At 50.7% G+C, this 18,754-nt stretch overlaps 1 protein-coding gene across 6 annotated transcripts in view; it reads right to left on the bottom strand.

Annotated features, from left to right (window-relative positions):
• Positions 1 to 18,754, bottom strand: part of PIK3CB (phosphatidylinositol-4,5-bisphosphate 3-kinase catalytic subunit beta) — a 225,115-nt gene that overhangs the window by 127,722 nt on the left and 78,639 nt on the right. For 5 of the 6 annotated variants that reach the window (XM_075937519.2, XM_075937524.2, XM_075937525.2 and 2 more), the window contains 3 exons: positions 14,339 to 14,590; positions 13,445 to 13,541; positions 11,765 to 11,895 (listed from right to left, as the gene is read on the bottom strand). In XM_075937519.2, the coding sequence (XP_075793634.2) occupies positions 11,765 to 11,895; positions 13,445 to 13,541; positions 14,339 to 14,590 (480 nt within the window). The remainder of the gene's footprint in view (positions 1 to 11,764; positions 11,896 to 13,444; positions 13,542 to 14,338; positions 14,591 to 18,754) is intronic. The other variant, XM_089780866.1, reaches the window with a different exon arrangement.

Below are 18,754 nucleotides of genomic sequence, written 5' to 3'. Positions count from 1 at the left end.
TGTCCCAAACGGTCAGAGAAGAAGAGCATCTTGTACTATACCTAAGTCGGAAGCTTCTCCCAAGAGAACGAAACTATGCTATCATGGAGAAGGAGTGCCTTGCAGTAAAGTGGGCTGTGGAGAGCCTACGATACTACCTGCTCAGAAGACAATTCACCCTTGTCACAGACCACGCGCCCCTACAATGGATGCACCAGAATAAAGACAGGAATGCAAGAGTAACGTGGTGGTTCCTGTCCCTGCAACCATTCCACTTCCAAGTAAAACATAGGGCCGGAGCCAAGCACGGCAACTCTGACGGCTTACCGAGGCTGCACTGCCTGTCATCTCAAGTAGCCCAACCCCATAGTGTTGAGCAGGGAGGGAGATATGTGACAGATTATTTAGTCTCCAGGAGGTGGGCGGGCGTTAGCCCGCCCACATCTAAAGGACCTCCCCCAAGCCTGCGGGGAGGGTCCACAGAACCCGGAAAAACCAACTAATTACTGGGGACAAATAATGGAAAAACCAGGTACGGGTGTGAGGGTCAAAGGGTTAAAACGAGGGAACCGGATCGGGATACCGAGCAGAGAACCCCAGACAGCGCCCACTGCCCCTCGAATGTCTCTCGAGAGCCAGCGGACGCTGCCCATTGGAACTCTGCCCAGATACGTGAGCGGATGCAACAACGGAAATAGGCCCCACACTTGCAGACCCCTCCCCCGGCCAACCTCTTCTCCCTGGTTTTGTAGATTGCAAATTTGGCCATAGCCAGGAGGAGGTTGACTAGGAGGTCCCGCGACTTTACGCACATCCCATCCATAGCCCCACAAATTAACAAGTGGGGGGGGAAGTGCAGCCAGAACCTCAACAGGAGGTTCTGGAGGAGCTGAAAGAGGGGCTGTAGCCTGGCACACTCGATGTAGATGTGTGCCAGGGTCTCCCTCACGCCATAGAAGAGGCACATTTTGGAGGTGGGGGTAAACCACGCCAAGTACACGCCAGTGCTCACCGCGCCGTGCAAGATTCTCTAGCAGATGTCCCTGGTGGGCCGTGGAACCAAGGTTGAATAGAGGCTGGCCCACCATAGATTCATAGACTTTAAGGTCAGAAGGGACCATTATGATCTAGTCTGACCCCCTGCACAGTGCAGGCCACAGAATCTCAACCACCCCTCTTAGAATAATCCTCTCACCTATATCAAAGATATTGAAGCATTCAAATACTTTGAAGGACCCAACATGCAGAGAGTCCTTCAGCTGTAATCTGTGCCCAATGCTACAGAGGAAGGCGAAAAACCTCCAGAGCCTCTGCCAATCTACCCTGGAGGAAAATTCCTTCCCGACCCCAAATATGGCGATCAGCTAAACCCTGAGCATGTGGGCAAGACTCACCAGCCAGACACCCAGAAAGTTCCCTATAGCAACTCCTATCATCCCTCCATTGACCTATTTCCAACTGATAATGAATGGTCAATTAGTTACCAAGATCATGTTATTTCATCCAACCATCCCCTTATCATAGAATCATAGAACTGGAAGAGACCCCAGAAGGTTGTCAAGTCCAGCCCCTCGCTCTAGGCAGGACCAATCCCATCTAAATCAACCCGGCCAGGGCTTTGTCAAGCCGAGACTTAAATACCTCTAGGGATGGAGACTCCACTACTTCCCTAGGTAACCCATTCCAATGCTTCACTACCCTTCTAGTAAAATAGTTTTTCCTAATATCCAATCTGGACCTCTCCCACCACAACTTGAGACCATTGCTCCTTGTTCTGCCATCTGTCACTACTGAGAACAGCCTCTCTCCATCCTCCATTGGTGGTAGGAGGTCCCGCCACTTGGTGTCTGGGCGGGACACGAGAGTGGGGAAGTGGAGCATTTGAAGCACGAGCGTGTACAGGTGACTCTTTGGCGCAGTTTGGAATGCGTGCAGCCGGCTCGGGTGACGAGAGGGCAGCGGTCAGGGAGGTATGCGGGGCTTGGGGCCGACGGAGAGATCGAGAGGGCTGGGGGTAAGGGGCGGGTGGGGTGCACCCTCTCGCAGAACCTTGTGGAGATAAACCCGAGCGGTGGGTAGCAAAGCGTCCTTCACCTCCTGAAGTATGCGCCAGGGAGTATGTAGGGTGGAGAGCCCCATGCGCTGGGCGAGCGCCCAAGGATCCACCCAGTCTCCCCTGTCGTAGTCTAGGAGGTCTCCGATCCTTGTGACTTCCGCCAGGACCAGCATCCAGCGCACCGAGGGGGACTCCGCCGCCTACACACGTAGATGAGGATTGTGTAGCAGGGGCTCCGCAAGGAGGTCTGCCCCCACGGTGGCTCCCAAGGACCTCGTCACCTCTAGCAGCTTCCAGGCCCGGAGGAGGTCCTGGTAGAAAGCCAGCAGCTCGGAGAGGTCTCGCGGAAGACCTCTCAAATAAAGGAGCTGCCGATCATATCGGAGCCCTCAGAAACGGCGAAGGAAAGCGTGCGCCAGCGTGCTCCATGCCAGACTACCTGCATCAAATGGGAGCCTCTGCAGGGCCTGGAGGCGGAGGACACGAACCCGCGTGCGCAAACACGTCAGGCCCTGCCCTCCCTCCTCCAGGGGAAGATGGAGAACCCCTGCAGAGACCCAGTGCAGTCCTGGCCAGAAGAACGGCAGCAGCAGCTGCTGGATCTGATCCAGGAAACCAGGAGGTGGGACCAGGGTGCTGAGACGGTGCCAGAGCATGGACAGGACTAGTTGGTTAAGCACCAGTACCCTCCCACGCAGGGAAAGGAACCAGAGCAGTCCCGTCCATCTCTGCAATCGCTCAGCCACCCTGGACTCTAAACCTTGCCAGTTCTCCGGCGAAGAGGGATGCATGGCAGAAAGACACCGAGATAGAGAAGCGGACCCGTGCTCCACCTAATTGCCTGAAGCGCGGGTGGGAGGGAGCTCACCTGCCACCCAGCCCCTACCACCAGACCAGAGCTCTTGACCCGGGCAGAGGAGACCGCCGAGTAGACGGTCTTCCGGGTCCTGGACCACGAGGAGCACGTCGTCGGCGTACGCTGACAGGACCAGTCGCATCTCCGGCTCACGGAGCACCAACCCCGTCAACCTCTTGCGAAGGAGACGGAGGAAGGGCTCGAAGGCCAGAGTATACAGCTGGCCTGACAGCGGGCAGCCTTGATGTACTCCCCGCCCGAAGCTGATCGGTGCGGTCAGGGTCCAGTTGAGCTTGACCAAACACTCTGTGGAAGTGTACAGTATCTGGAGAAAGCCCACAAAGCAGGGCCCGAAGCCGAAGGCCCGCAGAGTGCCCGGGAGATACCCGTGGTCCATCCGGTCGAACGCCTTCTCCTGATCCAAGGACAGGAGGGCGAATGACAGCCCATCCCTACACCCTAGCTCTAGGAGATCCCGGACCAAATAAAGGTTGTCGAAGATGATACGGCCCGGGATGGTGTAGGTCTGGTCTGGACGGACCACGTCCGCCAGCACGGACTTGAGTCTCAGGGAGATGGCTTTGGCGACAATTTTATAGTCCGTGCTGAGGAGCGAGACGGGACACCAGTTCCTCAGATCGCGGAGGTCCCCCTTCTTGGGCAGCAAGGCGAGCACCACTTGCCTGTACAATAAAGGGAGGATCCCGCTCTCCAGGGACTCGGCCCGGACCTTGGTAAGGTCCGGGCCAAGGACGTCCCAGAACATGTGGTAGAACTCCACGGTCAGCCCGTCCATGCCTGGGGATTTATTGGTGGACATGAGATGGAGGGCTTCCGAGAACTCAGCCAGGGACAGAGGCAGCTTTAGCCGGTCCCGGTCGCCTGCGCTGACCATCGGGAGTTCGTTCCAGAGAACCCTGCAGGCGTCGGCATCGGTCGGATCCGGGGAGAAGAGAGAGGCGTAGAAGGCACGAGCCCTCTCGCGCATCTCCGCTGGATACGTGAGGGGGGTACCGTCCTCTGCCAGAAGGCAGACGATGTGTCTTTTAGCCCCCTTATTTTTCTCCAGGGCATAGAAGAAGCGGGAACCTCGATCCATCTCCCGAAGGAGATGGATACGAGAATGAACAAAGGCACCCCGGGCTCGAAGATCCTCGAGGGCCTGGAGTTCCTCCAGCTTCTCCCGGTACGCTCCGCAGAGGGGCGGATCCTCGGAGCCGGTGGCAAGCCGCCTCTCTAGCTCTAAAACCTCCCGTTCCAACTGCTCTATCGCTGCATCCCTCCGCCGGCTGGCCCCACGGGTGTAGTTCCAGCAGAAGAGCCGCGAGCGCACCTTCCCCACATCCCACCACTGCCGTGCTGAGGGAAAGGCGCACCGCCACCTGTGCCAGGCCAGCCAGAACTCCCGGAAGGATGCTACGAAGCCCACATCCTCCAGCAGGCTGTCATTGAAATGCCAGTAGGCTGGCCCCGGCCTCTCCGAAGAAAGAGAGGCCTTCACAGCCACTAAAATGGTGGTCCGAGAACGGGGCCGGCTGAATGCTGGAGGAGTGGGCCCGGAACAGATGACGATGAGATAGATAAATGTGGTCCAACCGTGAGTGAAAAGACTGACGGCCCACCACCTGGATGTAGGTAAATACAGTTTCCTCGCCCAGGTGGAGGTCTCGTCAGACGTCCACCAGGGAGTGATGGTCTATTATCTCCCTGAGGACGTCCGTGGCGGCCTGGCACTGCTCGAGCCCCGTACGGTCCCAATCCTCAAGGGTGCAATTAAAGTCCCCGCCCAGGACCAGGCAGTCACAAGGATCCAGAGAACCGAGGAAGGCAGATGCCCGCTGATAGAAGCGGAGCCTCTCCGAGGTGGACGACGGGGCGTAGATGTTGACAAGATTTAGTGTGAGCCCCTCCATCCGAACCCGGAGATGCAGCAGGCAACCCTGCACGACCTCGGTGGCCCCCAGCACCTCGGGCTGCAGGTTCGGGAAGAACAGGGTAGCCACCCCGGCTTGACAGGCTGACAGGTGGCTGAAATAAACCCTTTTCCCCCACTCCAGCTGCCAGCTAGCCTCGGCGGCCAGAGCTGCGTGGTCTCCTGGAGGAATACGACAGAGTACCTCCCCTTCCGAAGGAAGGAGAGTACCTGACACCTACGGAGGCCCGACCTGCAGCCCCGGTGTTTAGAGTGGCAAAGATGAGCGGCGGCATCGAGAGGGCTGGGGAAGATCCTCATTGGCAGGAGTGCCAGCGGCCCCCACTGGACCTCACAGCAAACCGTGACTGTGCCCAAAAACGAGCAGGGCGTCACGGAAGCTGCGGGCCCGCTGGTAAGCCGTGGCCTCCCGCCGCCCAGTCCCTTTACCCTCCCCCAGGAGGGCCCTTACTATTTGTAGGATGAGATGAAAATCTCCCCAGCGCTGAAGGGCGAGAGCGACTTTGTTCTTGGAGCCACGGATGTCTTCCAAGAAAGCATGCATCTCGCCCTTCAGCACATCTGGCATCGGGGCCTCGGGCCCTCAAATGCCTTGGGGCCAAACCCCTCCGTGAGCCCCGCGACCCATCAGCACGGGGATGCAAGGCATTTGAGGTCACTGCTGGGAGAACAGTGGCAGAGGGAGACCAGCCCCAGATGTGCTGGGAGCAGGAGAAATGGAAATCGCCTCCCGGGGGTCAACGTCTGGGCTAAACGTGGCAACCCCAGAAGCATCAGTACTAGAGCAAGGGGAAGAAAAGAGTTGAGGCAGGGGATCAGGAAAAGGAGGGAGACGAGGAAGGAGAGTAGGGGGAGGGAGAAGTGAGGGATTGGGGAAAAGACAAAGATGGGGGGAGGAGGAAGAGGGATTGGAAGCTCAATTGGGAGAGGGTTTGAACACGGAGCAGGAGAAGGAACAGGGTGAGAAACCCCAGCGGTGGAGACACCGGGATGCGGTGCCTCCTTGCAGGGCAGAGAATCGGTGGCAGCAGTAGGGGTAGTAATAGTCTCCCCAGCGCTGGGCTCCAGTGCCACAGAGAGTGTAGCACCAGAGGCCTCAGCGCCGGGGGTGATGGATATTAATGGGACCTCTCGCCCCCTGAGAGCCTCAAGGGTTGCTGCGGCAGAAACACTGTCAATGGCCAGGCAGATGGTCGCACCCTGGGGCAACTCAGAGGGAGGGAGAAGGGACAGCAGCAAGTTGGAAGGGGAAAGAGGTCTGTTGTTGTCCCTCCAGGACCGGATGATCCCCCCCGAGTCAGCCAGGGTCAGCCCCAAAGCCTCCACCTCCTGAGAGAGGAAGGCGAGCCCGCTGCCCGCCACCAGATGGTGATCTTTGTCGGTGGCAAGGTCAGCGGCCGCCCCCTCAGCAGAGGTGGGAACAGTGGGAGCGTCCTTCACGGTCGCCCCCTCTTGCGGGGACCCCGGGAAGGAGGTGTTCACCTCTCCCACAACTGCCGCGGTCACCTCAACCGCTTCGCAGTGCTGTGAATCATTCGAGGGCTCAGAGGGTGGGACGGTTCCAGTGTCCATCCCCATAGGTGCAGGGAGGTTGTCCTCCCCCTCAGTGGGTGGGGTGGAATGCCGAGCACGCTTTCGGCACCTCCCTGTTGCAAGCTCCCATCCCTCGGAGGAAGGGGGCTAGGCCTGATTAGAGGAAGAGCCAGGGGACAAGGGCGCTAGTAGGAGGGCAAGGGTAGATGAGGGCTGGGCAGCAGGGGAAAGGATGCCTCCCCCTGAGGCAGGTCCTGCCCGAGTCCCATCACTGACCCCGCCACCCTCTCCTCCACGGGCCCGGCCTTGCAGCTTTTGGTGGTGGCGGCAGCAACAGCACCCACACGCTCATCTGGGCCCTGCGGAACCCTAGCGGGATTGACGACAGTCACGGTTGGAGGAGGGGCGACCCCAGGATCCGGACTGTCAGGGCCACCTGCGATGGTAGGGCCGGTGCCCTCCCGGATGTCAGGGGTCCCGGGTGCCTCTCCAAACTGGGCCAGGGGACATTCCCTTCGGACGTGCCCCATCGCCTGACAGAGAAATCACCGGGCCTCCCCCATGGTGTAGTACACCCAGTACCGGGCCCCTTGATGGGGCACCAGAAATGACCCTTCGAGGGCTTCTCCGCCACGTCCCACCGGCAGTAGTTGGATTTGTACCTGCTGGCGAAAGGAAAGGACATGGCAGAGGGTAGGATCTTTGCAGCCCAGCGGAAGGGGACTCAGGACTGACAGAGGCCTCCCCAGGGTGGAGAGGAAAGGCAGTAGGGCGGCATTGGGGAGGAAGGGAGGAATGGAGGACAAAACCACTCATATGCCCAGGTCCTCCAAAGGCTCGAGGGGAACGTGGACTCCCCCCACTGCCAAACCCCTTTTCACCGCCTCCTGGGCGGCGGCCTCGGACGCCAGGAAGAATACCACCTTCCTGAACATCCTAGAGGCTGCCACCATGGCCGCAAGCCCCATCACGTGTGCCAATGCCCGCACGTAGGTTTCCACGTGGGGCAAGGCCGCCACCAAGAGACAATGGACTCCGTGCCTCCTGGTCAGGGTGGGAAAGGGGCCGCGGCCACTGGGGATGGTATTCCTGGAGGCGGCTTGGGAGGCGGCAGGTGGGAGGGTGGCGGCTACCTGGGCCTACGCCCTGGGGCCTGGGACACCGTTGACCCCAGAGCTGGTGGAAGGAACAGGGGAGTGGGAAGGAGGGAGGGCCGCAGCCAGCAGATGGGTCGCGGCCGGGGAGTGAGCCCTCGCCTCCGGGCAGGGCTCTTGCCCTTCTTAGTCCCCCGGCCCTTCCTACCCTTCAGGGGAAGTTCTTTAGAGGTGACTGGAGGTGCCGCGGCAGAAGCGGTTGAGGCCCCGGGGTCCTCATCCATGTTTACCCGCCCTACCATAGTGACGGGGGGCCCGGCAGCCTAGAGGTGTTGTTGCTTTTAGGGGTGGGCGGGGGAGGTCTGGCAGGGGTGTCTCTGGACAACCCCTCCATTGTGGTTATAGGTGGGAAGGAAGGACAAACAAACAAACAATTAGGCGAGGACCAAAAAACACCAGGGGAGGGAACAAGAAGGGAGAGGGAGAGGAGGAAGAAGGTTCACCGCTCCCCCCCTCCCCCCCACTAGGCTGGAAGTGGGATGGAGGGCGACAATTCAGAAGGGGGAAAAGGGAAGGAGTAAGGAATACAGCTCCCAGCACAGGATGGTAAGAGCGGCTCCTCCGGCTGCACTGGGAATGTGAGAGGTCAATCATTGAAAGGCATGTGGGAAGTGAAACGGTGTGTGTGGGGGGGTAACTAAAGAAGAGTGGGAGGCTCAGGCGCCAAACGAGATGACAGAGGGGGCATGGGCACATGGGTAGAGGAGAGGGGAATGCAGGCTGTGAGGAGGGGCCTGCTCAAGAAAGCAGGAGGGCAGCAAGATACTGCGGGCTGGGGGAGGAAACTAGTGTGCCCACGGGCACCTGAGTGGCAGGTTCACTGTACCTGCGGCAGGACCCACCAGAGCAAGAGAGGGGCGGGGAGGCAAGCAGTGGGGCCAACGAAGGAGATGGCCCCCGCAGCACCTGAGGCTGGGGAGGGAGCAGCAACAGCAGCAGCAGAAATGCAGGGGAGACAGCAGGGAACAGAGGGAACCACTCCTCAGTCCCAGCACCCCACAAAAGCTGTGCCAGCTGTCACCTAGGGGCCCAGATGGCAAGAGGCCCCTCACAAACCCTCACCCACAAACTTGTGGAGGGGAATTAAGAACCCCAGGAGCTGCTGTAAAGCAGCCCCCTTACCTCCTCCACTCCAGAGGGAGTAGCAGCTGCAGGAACGGTGAAGTCCTGGCCTGCAACTGTGAAAAAAGGGGCCTGGCAGTCCCCAAAAAGATGGAAAAGGGGGGTCTTGCTCCCCCCACCAGGGTGAGGGCAGCAAAGGCCCCCTATCCACTCCCAAACCCCAGCAGCTCCTGCAGCCAGCTGAGGGGTGGGGAAAAGCTGCCTGCAGGCAGAGAGAAAAGGGACCTGGCCCAGAATGTAGCCAGGGCCAGCCTGCCTGCCTGCCACAACTCCAGTAGCCTCCCCGCACACCCCTCCCAAAAAGGGGAGGGAAGGGGTGCAGGGGAGGAAAAAGCACAACAAGCCCAGACCAGCAGCCTTCTGTGGTCAGTAAAAGAGTGGTTCCTTTTTCACCTCAGTCAGGAGACAGAGCGGGGCAATACAGCGGGTTCAAGAGCTTGGTGGAAGGGGAAAGAGGCAGAGAGTCAGCAATCCTGACTAATTAGGGGCAGCTGAGACAGGGCGGCTGCAAAATCAATTAAGGCCCAGGTGAAACTAATTGGGGCTGCCTGGAGGCCTATTTAAGAACTCTCCCTGTGAGTGAGGGAAAGGAGAGCTGTGAAAGAGTGTGGAGGAGGAGTTTGGTGAGAGAAAGACATTGGAAGAGCCAAGAGAACAGCCTCAACTTTGTTTAAAAACTACAGGGAGACAACAAATCTCAAACCAAGGCGACTGAGCCATATTCTGTGACTGCTAGACTGTGGGCTGAACAGGGGTCAGGGGCCCAGGAGTGGGATTGACCCTGCCACAGCTGGTATTTTATACCGTTGTATACAAATGTGTTTATGAATCATGTTACATCACCTTATGTAGATTTCTTTTCCTGAACAGGATTTTAAGACTATAGGTAGCTAATTTAACAAAAACAAATTCTAGTTTAGAAAACACAATATAGATTGTACTATAGGAATGCTCTGTAACTGCTACCTGTGTGAACAATGCATGTACTAGTACAATGCACCTAAAGCAAAGGACTATGTAGCACTTTAAAGACTAACAAGATGGTTTATTAGATGATGAGGTTTTGTGGGCCAAACCCACTTCCTCAGATCAAATAGTGGAAGAAAATAGTCACAACCATATATACCAAAGGATACAATTACAAAAAATGAACACATATGAAAGGGACAAATCAAATTTCAGAACAGAAGGGGGATGGGGGGGGAAGGTAAATGTCTGTGAGCTAATGCTATTAGAGGTGATAATTGGGGAAGCTATCTTTGTAATGGGTAAGATATAGCTAGAGTCTTTGTTGAGACCCCCATGGGTAGGGGAGGGGGGCAGGGAGGAGAGTATAGGCCCTGTAGGTGGTGGTGGGGAATCTCCAGAACCCGTAGCATGGAGGGTTAATGTTCAGGTCCTACAGCTGCGGGGGGAGGGGATGGGGAAGGGTTAGAATTAGGCAACATAGAATCATAGAATACTAGGACTAGAAGGGACCTCGAGAGGTCATCGAGTCCAGTCCCCTGCCCTCATGGCAGGACCAAATACTGTCTAGACCATCCCTGATAGACATTTATCTAACCTACTATTAAAGATCTCCACAGATGGAGATTCCACCACCTCCCTGGGCAATTTATTCCAGTGTTTAACTACCCAGACAGGAACATTTTCCTAATGTCCAACCTAAACCTCCCTTGCTGCAGTTTAAGCCCATTGCTTCTTGTTCTATCCCAAGAGGCCAAGATGAACAAGTTTTCTCCCTCTTCCTTATGACACCCTTTTAGATATCTGAAAACTGCTATCATGTCCCCCCTCAATCTTCTCTTTTCTAAACTAAACAAACCTAATTCCTTCAGCCTTCCCTCACAGCTCATGTTTTCTAGACCTTTAATCATTTTTGTTGCTCTTCTCTGGACCCTCTCCAATTTCTCCACATCTTTCTTGAAATGAGGTACCCAGAACTGAACACAATGCTCCAACTGAGGCCTAACCAGCACAGAGTAGAGCGGAAGAATGACTTCTTGTGTCTTGCTCACAACACACCTGTTAATGCATCCCAGAATCATGTTTGCTTTCTTTGCAACAGCATCACACTGCTGACTCATTCAACTTGTGGTCCACTATAGATCCCGTTCTGCCGTACTCCTTTCCAGACAGTTGCTTCCCATTCTGTATGTAGGAAACTGATTGCTCCTTCCTAAGTGGAGCACTTTGTATTTGTCTTTATTAAACTTTATCCTGTTTACCTCAGACCATTTCTCCAATTTGACCAGGTCATTTTGAATTATGACCCTATCCTCCAGATTGGTCGCAATCCCTCCCAGCTTGGTATCATCTGCAAACTTAATAAGTGTACTTTCTATACCAATATCTAAATAGTTGATGAAGATATTGAACAGAGCCGGTCCCAAAACAGACACCTGCGGAACCCCACTTGTTATGCCTTTCTAGCAGGATTGTGAACCATTAATAACTATTCTGAGTATGGTTATCCAGCCAGTCATGCAGCCACCTTATAGTAGCCCCATCTAAGTTGTCTTTACCTAGTTTATTGATAAGGATATCATGAGAGACGGTATCAAATGCCTTACTAAAGTCTAGGTATACCACATCCACCGCTTCTCCCTTATCCACAAGATTTGTTATCCTATTAAAGAAAGCTATCCGATTGGTTTGACATGATTTGTTCTTTACAAATCCATGCTGGCTGTTCCTTATCACCTTGCCACTTTCCAAGTGTTTACAGATGATTTCCTTAATTACTTGCTCCATTATCTTCCCTGGCACAGAAGTTAAACATGCAGAGCCCTGTCCCGAGTGGTCAATCTTGTGCTGATTTAGCTATCCTCAGTGCTCACTTTGCAGTATCCTGCCCCAGTGGTAAGTGTGAAGATTATGTCTCTCCTCTCTCTGCCCCTCCTTTTGTGTTGTGGAAATCAGCCCCATTCCCACCACTTTCCAGTGTTCCCGATACAACCAAACACTGATCTTGCTTTAAGTCAAGGTTAGAAGAAGCTGCCTACCAAATATGGTGGCTCTAACTGTCTCCATTTAGGAGGAGTTCTTGCAGAAACAGATGGACAGCCAGACATTTTCATTTTTAAATAGACAGATAGATAAGATAGATTAGATAGCTTAGAGAATCTTACCTTATCAAAGGGAGGGTAATAAATAGGAAATTTTGAATATTCTTGAAATGTAATGTGCAAAGCCGTTGCATTTTCAGTGTAAGGATTAGTTTGTACTGTTCCCATTGGATTCAACATTTCTTCAAGTTCATCTAAAATATCAAAACAATCCATTTTATAGTATCCAGAGCCTTTGGGAAAGTCAGCAATGCCATGAGAAACTGTTTCCTGTGTAAAAGTACACAGTGTTGCTCACAAAGGGCCAGACTTTCTCCTACTTTGCAATGGATCTCTGGTACAATCTGTTCCTAACATCAGCATGTCTGAAAACCGAGAAGATCATCCATTGAAAGGAAGACAGGTAAGGCAACAAGCTTGGCTCTTAACACTTCTTCTTCTTACTATTTCTTAGCAGAGAAAATGGAATTGACATTATAGGGGCATTTTGACTTGTCCATCTTCCTAGCTGCAGTTTCAGCCTCATAGATAGAATTTCTGTTAGATGCTGGATCAGTCCTCCTTGAACAAAGTTATGGCAACCTAATCTAAGTCCCCGAAGACAAGATTTCCTTGTCTTGCTGAATTACTTCGCTAATGAAGATTAATAAGCACAAAGTAGCCAGTTTTCCTCACTTGGATGGAAAGGTGACTACGATGTGGAGCTTAGGAGAGAGTAGCACAAGGATATCTTTAGGACTTTCTAAGTGCTATTTCTCATTCTGTTATTTAATACAAGCCTTTGAAAAATTCAATTCTCTGTACCTCATTTTCCGCATTGACAAAACAGACATAATAGTTACTTACCTCACAGGTCTAAGTAACTTTAAATTCTGTTTCTTATAAAACAGATACTTGGAATAAAAAGATGCCCCAAAACTTCAGAGGCAGTTACAAGTAGTTGGGATTTACTGACAGCAGTTGTAAACTTGCATAGTCCACTGACTCTCAGTGAAGCTAAGCCAATTTACACCAGATACAGATGTTTCAGAATGAGTATCTTCAGCATGATTTTAAAATAAACAAAAAAGGATAAATGATTATACATTAAAATCTCTAAATTGCTGAACAGATTCTCTGTAATGTATATAACATGACAAACCAATTAATCTTGAGTCAAAACAAGTGGAATGATTATTATAATTAAGTTTTCTTCACTGAGATATACAGGTTGCTTAGTAAAACAGTGTAATTTAATATGTAATGTAAGTGCCACATTTCATTGTAACCAAAACAATCATGGGCTTTTTATGACATAGGAATCTGAACTAACAAAAGCAATGAGAACTAACAAAAGCAATGAAATGGCTCCTAACATGTCAAACCCTATAAATTGCTAGAAATAACAGTCAATACCATTTTCAAAGGGCCCTTATTAAGTAACAGATAACACTTCCAAGATATATGGATTTCCAAACTAAATAAATATCCCTAAGAAATTTGGTATTTTTGGGAGAAGGATTGAAGAAAACTGTGGAGAATTTTAGCAAAAACACCAAGGTAAGTAGACTCCACAGAACATCAAAAGGAAAACAAAGCTAATTATTGAAGGTACATAGACATTTTATGCAATGAGAATATCAGCTCTTTCCCTATTTGGAATAGTGATAACGGCAGGCAAAAGCAATGAATATCATAATCCTAAATTAATGGTGCTCTTTAGTCTCATGAGTATGCTAAGGTATACAGCAAATCAAATCTTACCAGGAAATGAAGTCCAACTGTGCAGTAAGAGGTCTCCACTTTTCAACTGTCCTTTAAAGTCAAATACCATAGTATTTACCCATGCTACAGGATAGTGCTGTTGAAGAAAAAACCAAAACTGTTTAAACAGAATCTAAAAATACATTTGAAATTTTTAAATGGTAAATGCACTAGAAAAATTAATTAGTAAAAAATTGCTCTAAACTAGGTCCCTGATTCAGGAAAGCAAATTCAACACATGCTCAACTTTCAACAAGTACCTAATTCCCATTAACTTCTAGTGTTGAACTGAAGACAAATATATGATTTTATGGATCAGTCCTGTTCAAAAGATACGAATACAATTTCAAAAATACTAACAATTTTTTAATCTTCAATTTAAGGAGTCATTGTCAAGTACTTTAACTTCATGGCCTTTTTCAGTGTGAGGGAAGGGCCAAAATGTTTTACAAACCACAGTAAGAATAGAATATTACCCTGTGTTGGATATTCAAATGTAAACATTGATCAGAGTACATGAAATCCAAAAACTGAATAGTAAAATGAAAATGAATTTTTTTAAACTAATATTTTACTTTTAATATTAAATGTTGTAATACATATGAATATTTCAAAATGTGATTTTTCACAATATCCCTTTTTAAAAGAGTTCTTTTGCAAAAGAAAAAACACTAGGCATTAACAAATTGAGGAAAAATAATCCTTTTTTGTTTTAAATAAGGTCTCAGATCTGACGTTCATATGTTTTTTTTTTTTAAACTGGGCGCTACTCCAATTAAGGTTATCTTTTTTTTTATTATTTGTATTTCAGATTTCCAAGGTGAGAAGATAAAATAAATATATAATTCAGTACAATTAAGAGGTACAATAAAGAAAAACAAATGGAGGCATTACCACTTTTCCAGCTTTCCTGATGGTCTGGTATTTGGGGGGATTAATTGTCTTGGTTGACTTTTTAGTTTTCATTTTATCCATGATAGCATAAATGGCAAAGCACAGCCTAGCCATTCTTGGCAAGTCACAGACATTGATTTCAAATTCCAGTGTTTCACTCCAAATATGTTCACTTCTCCCAAATACTTCAGCACTTACAATTGGCTTGCAGAGAAGCTCAGTTCCATGGAAAAGACCAGCTCTGACATGAACCTGTAATACAGGTGTGACAGAAGTGTCCAAAAACATTCCACACACACACACACACACACACACCAGTAATATTTATTTAAAAAGTTAAGAGCTGGTAGAAAGCTTTTCTTTGAAATAGACATGTCAGCAGTTAGCTGGTTAACTTGTAAGCATCACCCTTACCAGATGTTGCTTATCAACTAGCTAGGCCTGGCCTAGCCACAGGATCCCATTTAAGCTGACTAAATGGGATTTTATATCCCTATTTTGAAATGATTATCTGATTTTAAAAATCCTTCTCACAAACAATTTTTTTTTTTTTTTTTGGTCAGGAAAATCAAAATGACAACTCCCTTGTTGTTCTCCAAGGGTATGTCTAGACTACATTCCTCTTTCAAAAGAGGAAAGTAAATGAAGGAAATAGAAAATGCAAATGAAGTGCTGATTTACAAATCTCACACTTCATTTGAATAATCGTGTCAGATTGCTTTTTTCGAACATTTTTTTTTAAAAAAAAAGCAGTCTAGACATGGTTCTTCTGGGGGAAAAAAACCCACCTTTTTCGAAAGAACCCTGTAAACCTCAATTTTTCAGGAATAAGGGTTCTTTCAAAAAAGGGTCCCCCCCCCAAAAAATTGTCTAGACTGTTTTTTTTTTAAACACATTTTAAAAAAGCGATCGGAATGTAAGAGGAATATAGTCTAGATGCACCCCTAGAAGGCTCTTTTAATTTCATTTTCTGAAAGTGAAACTGGAAAGAAAATTCTCGAGAGGATGCTGAGACCAAGCACTATGGTTCTTAGCATTATAACCTCCCCTTAGCTCCACAGCTGGAAAGAATGACAGCTTGGAAACTCAATCTAGGGAAGGTTGTGGAATCTCCATTAGACGTTTTTAAAGCCCAGTTTTACAAAGCCCTAGCTGGAGTGGATTTAGTTGGGATTGTTATGGCTTCTGGCACAGAGTTAGACTAGCTAACATCTTGAATGTCTTCCTAGCTGAATCTTCTATGGATTCTATGAACCTCTTACACTCTTCCAGCCCTGATGCTACAGAAGCAGAGAGTTCAAGGTTTTCTAGCCTGGAGATTGGGTCAGGGAAAAGAGGCTAAGCACTGATACTCTGTTTCACTAGCAACCAGGCTCTGGTCAAATATCACAAGTAAAATGGGCTTCCAGGCATGTAGCCAGGAAGCCAAAAACAATGCCCATGGGGAAAAAACAAACACCTTTTATTTTGATGCTTTGTTTCTAGAATAACATTTGAAAATACCTTCCCCCCCCCTCCCCCCAGGAAGGGATTTTCATATCCTGGCCATGTCTAGGTCAAACCTTGAAAAAAACGTACAGGTTAGACCTCCCTGGTCCAGCACCCTTGGGAATTTGCCGGACAACAGGAGGTCTCCTGACACCAGCCCTGCAGCCCCCTGCTCCTCCTCACTGTTGGTTCCTTCGATCCAGCCAGGCTGCCTGCTGACCAGCCCTAGTCCTGGCTCTGCTAACTGCCAGGTGGTACATGGCCAGCAGCGCTGCTTCTGCTGGGCTGCTGTGGCCATGGCCAGGTTTCCCCCTCCCAGGTTGTTGCATCCACAGCCCCAGCCCCACTGCTAGGTGGCACATGGCCCTGGCTCCACTGCTTCTATCATGCTGCCACAGCCCGGCTTGGCTTCCCCCTACAGAACTGCTGTGGCTGCAGCCCCAGCCCTGCTGACAGGAGGCAAGCAGCCCCAATCACACTGCTGCTGCTGCCCAAGCAGCTGCTACACTGCTGCCACTGCCCAGGATATTCCTGCTCCACTGCTGTCTGGGTTGGTGTGGCCAGACTTCCCCTCCTGGGCAGCCATGGTCTCAGTCCCCGTTGCTGGGTGGGGTGGCAGGCAGCTCAAATAGCACTCCACCAATGCCTAGGCTGCCCCGGCACCGCTACTGCCCTGGCTGCTGAGGCCCTGCTGCCAGACTCACAGGTCTCCCAGCTGCTGGTCCTCATGCCTCGGGGTTCTCTCATCCAGGAGCATCCATGGTCATGCCGGACCACAGATGTTACCAGATGAGAGAATCCCAGTTAAGGGAGATGCAACCTGTATTTCACTTTTGATGTCTATTACAGTTGGTGCTGTTAGTTCGAATTAACTTTGTAGTGTAGACATACCCTAGCTTTTGCTTATCAGTTAAATCAAACATACTATTATATCCCTACTTTGCTTTCAGTTGGAGGTCTGCCACATGGCTTTTGAAATCTTGGTTACTGCTTCACCCTGGCAGGTCCCATTTAACCCAGGACACTGAACAGGGAATCTGTATCCTCCTCCACCTGGAGGCCCAAGCCATTTGCCATCCACTTCATGAGATCCTGGTGGACTCTCAGGCTGTCTGGTGGTACTACCAGTAGCAAAGCTGTTACTGCCTTATTCAATTAGGAGGGAGAAGAGGTTAGGCCTGACTATCCTTCCTCCAGGAAGGAGAGTGTTAATCATTCACCAAATTCTCCACCTGCAAAGTTGCTGGTGCCATTGTCTTAGCTAGTTGCCTACAAGGAGCTGGAAGCATCATAGGAGCCTGGGAAGCTTTGGCCACAGCAGGTAACCTGGGGTTGGACAGGGAACCCCCAGGGGCACCACTGGCCTGCCACTATATCGGAGGTCATGGTGTGCCCTGTGTCAGCACCTGAAGAACCGAGTGTGGTATTGAGGTCTGTACTGGAGGCAGAGTCTGATGCAATGTTGCAGGATTGAATGCTGCACAATGGCCAAGAGAAGGACCAGATGGAGCAATCTCCTCTATCAGGACTCCAGGAACAATGGTGACCTCTGTGACCAGGAAGGGCGTACGTCCCTGCATGGACTTCAGTACTCTATGGATCTACTTCTCGTGTGGGGGTACCACGGCTCAGAGATAAACTCTGGTGAAGGGATGAAAATAGAGAGCAGCTAGACATGCCACGATGGTTGAAATAACTCAGTTCTAATGAGTATCAGCATGGTGAGAGGTACCTTGGGTGTAGGGAAACATTCCTAAAGTGTACACCAAGTAAGGTGACGGACTTTCTTTTTGAAGTCACTGGTACTGGGGGATGCGCCTTCATGGGTCTGCACACTGACACCAGTGACGTGGGTGACCTTGCATCCTGCCCTAGTCTGTCCCTTCCAGACTTTAGAATGCTTCAGGGCACTCTCCTTTCTGATTGAGGAGATGAGCAGGACCATGCACGGCTCGGCAACTGAGTGCCAAATGGCGGCTTCCCTCCTTTGCTGAGATGGGTGGTGCTGTGGGTGCCGGTACTAGCATGGACTGCATGTCCTGAGCAGCCTGGAAGGCCTCTGGCATGGAGGGGAGATGAACCTCTAGTACCAGTGACAATGACCGAGCAGAAAAGCCTGGTGCTGCCTAGGTTGCAAGAGAAGGCCTATAAGCCAACTGATCCCCTTTCTTGTCTTTGTCCTCAACAGTAATGGATGCTCTTCAAGATGAGTTCCTCCGTGGGTGCTCCACATTAGGTCAGTGCGCCATGCTATCAATTGGAGATTTTAGAGCAACGTCCCTGGGGCCACGCGCTCCTAGGTGGCAGGCATCACACATGCATGAGCCCCCTCTTCCCCAATTCCTTCTCTACCGTGGAACAATGCCAGTGAGGAGGCCAGAATTCTGAAGTAGAGGGAAGGAAAGGGAAGGTTATGGAACACCCACGGGGACACTCATCTTGAAGAGCATCAGTTACCGTCAAGGTGAGTAACCTCTTCAAGAGAGAGATGTCCCCATGGGTGCTCCACATTAAATGACTACAAAGCTATTCTGAATTAGGGAAGTAGGGATTTCAGATCTGGCAGAAAAGCAGTGGAAAGAACTGCCTTAGAAAATTCCAGGTTGGAGAGAGGTTCCTGCGTAAATGTGTAGTGCTTTGCAGAAGTGTGGTCCAAGGATCAAGGGGCAGCTACACAAATGTCTCTTGTGTGTATGCTATTGAAGTAGACATGGCTTTGGTGAAGTGTGCATTTATATTGTCTGGAGGGACCATATATGATTGGGGGGGTAACAGAGCTTAATAAAGTTCAAAATCCAGTGACCGAGTCTGTGATGAGGGCCTGGCCCTTATTGTTGGTCACTATTGACACAAACTGTCTCAGACGTGAAAAGGTCTAGTTCATTAGATAAAGAGTGCTCTGCACAAGTCAAGTGTGTGCATCATCTC

The sequence above is a fragment of the Pelodiscus sinensis genome, chromosome 10, assembly GCF_052426305.1.
Source record: "Pelodiscus sinensis isolate ZL-2025 chromosome 10, ASM5242630v1, whole genome shotgun sequence".
NCBI lineage: Eukaryota > Metazoa > Chordata > Testudines > Trionychidae > Pelodiscus > Pelodiscus sinensis.
The sequence above is the reverse complement of the archived record's forward strand: the minus strand, read 5'-3'. Positions and strand labels throughout refer to the sequence as shown.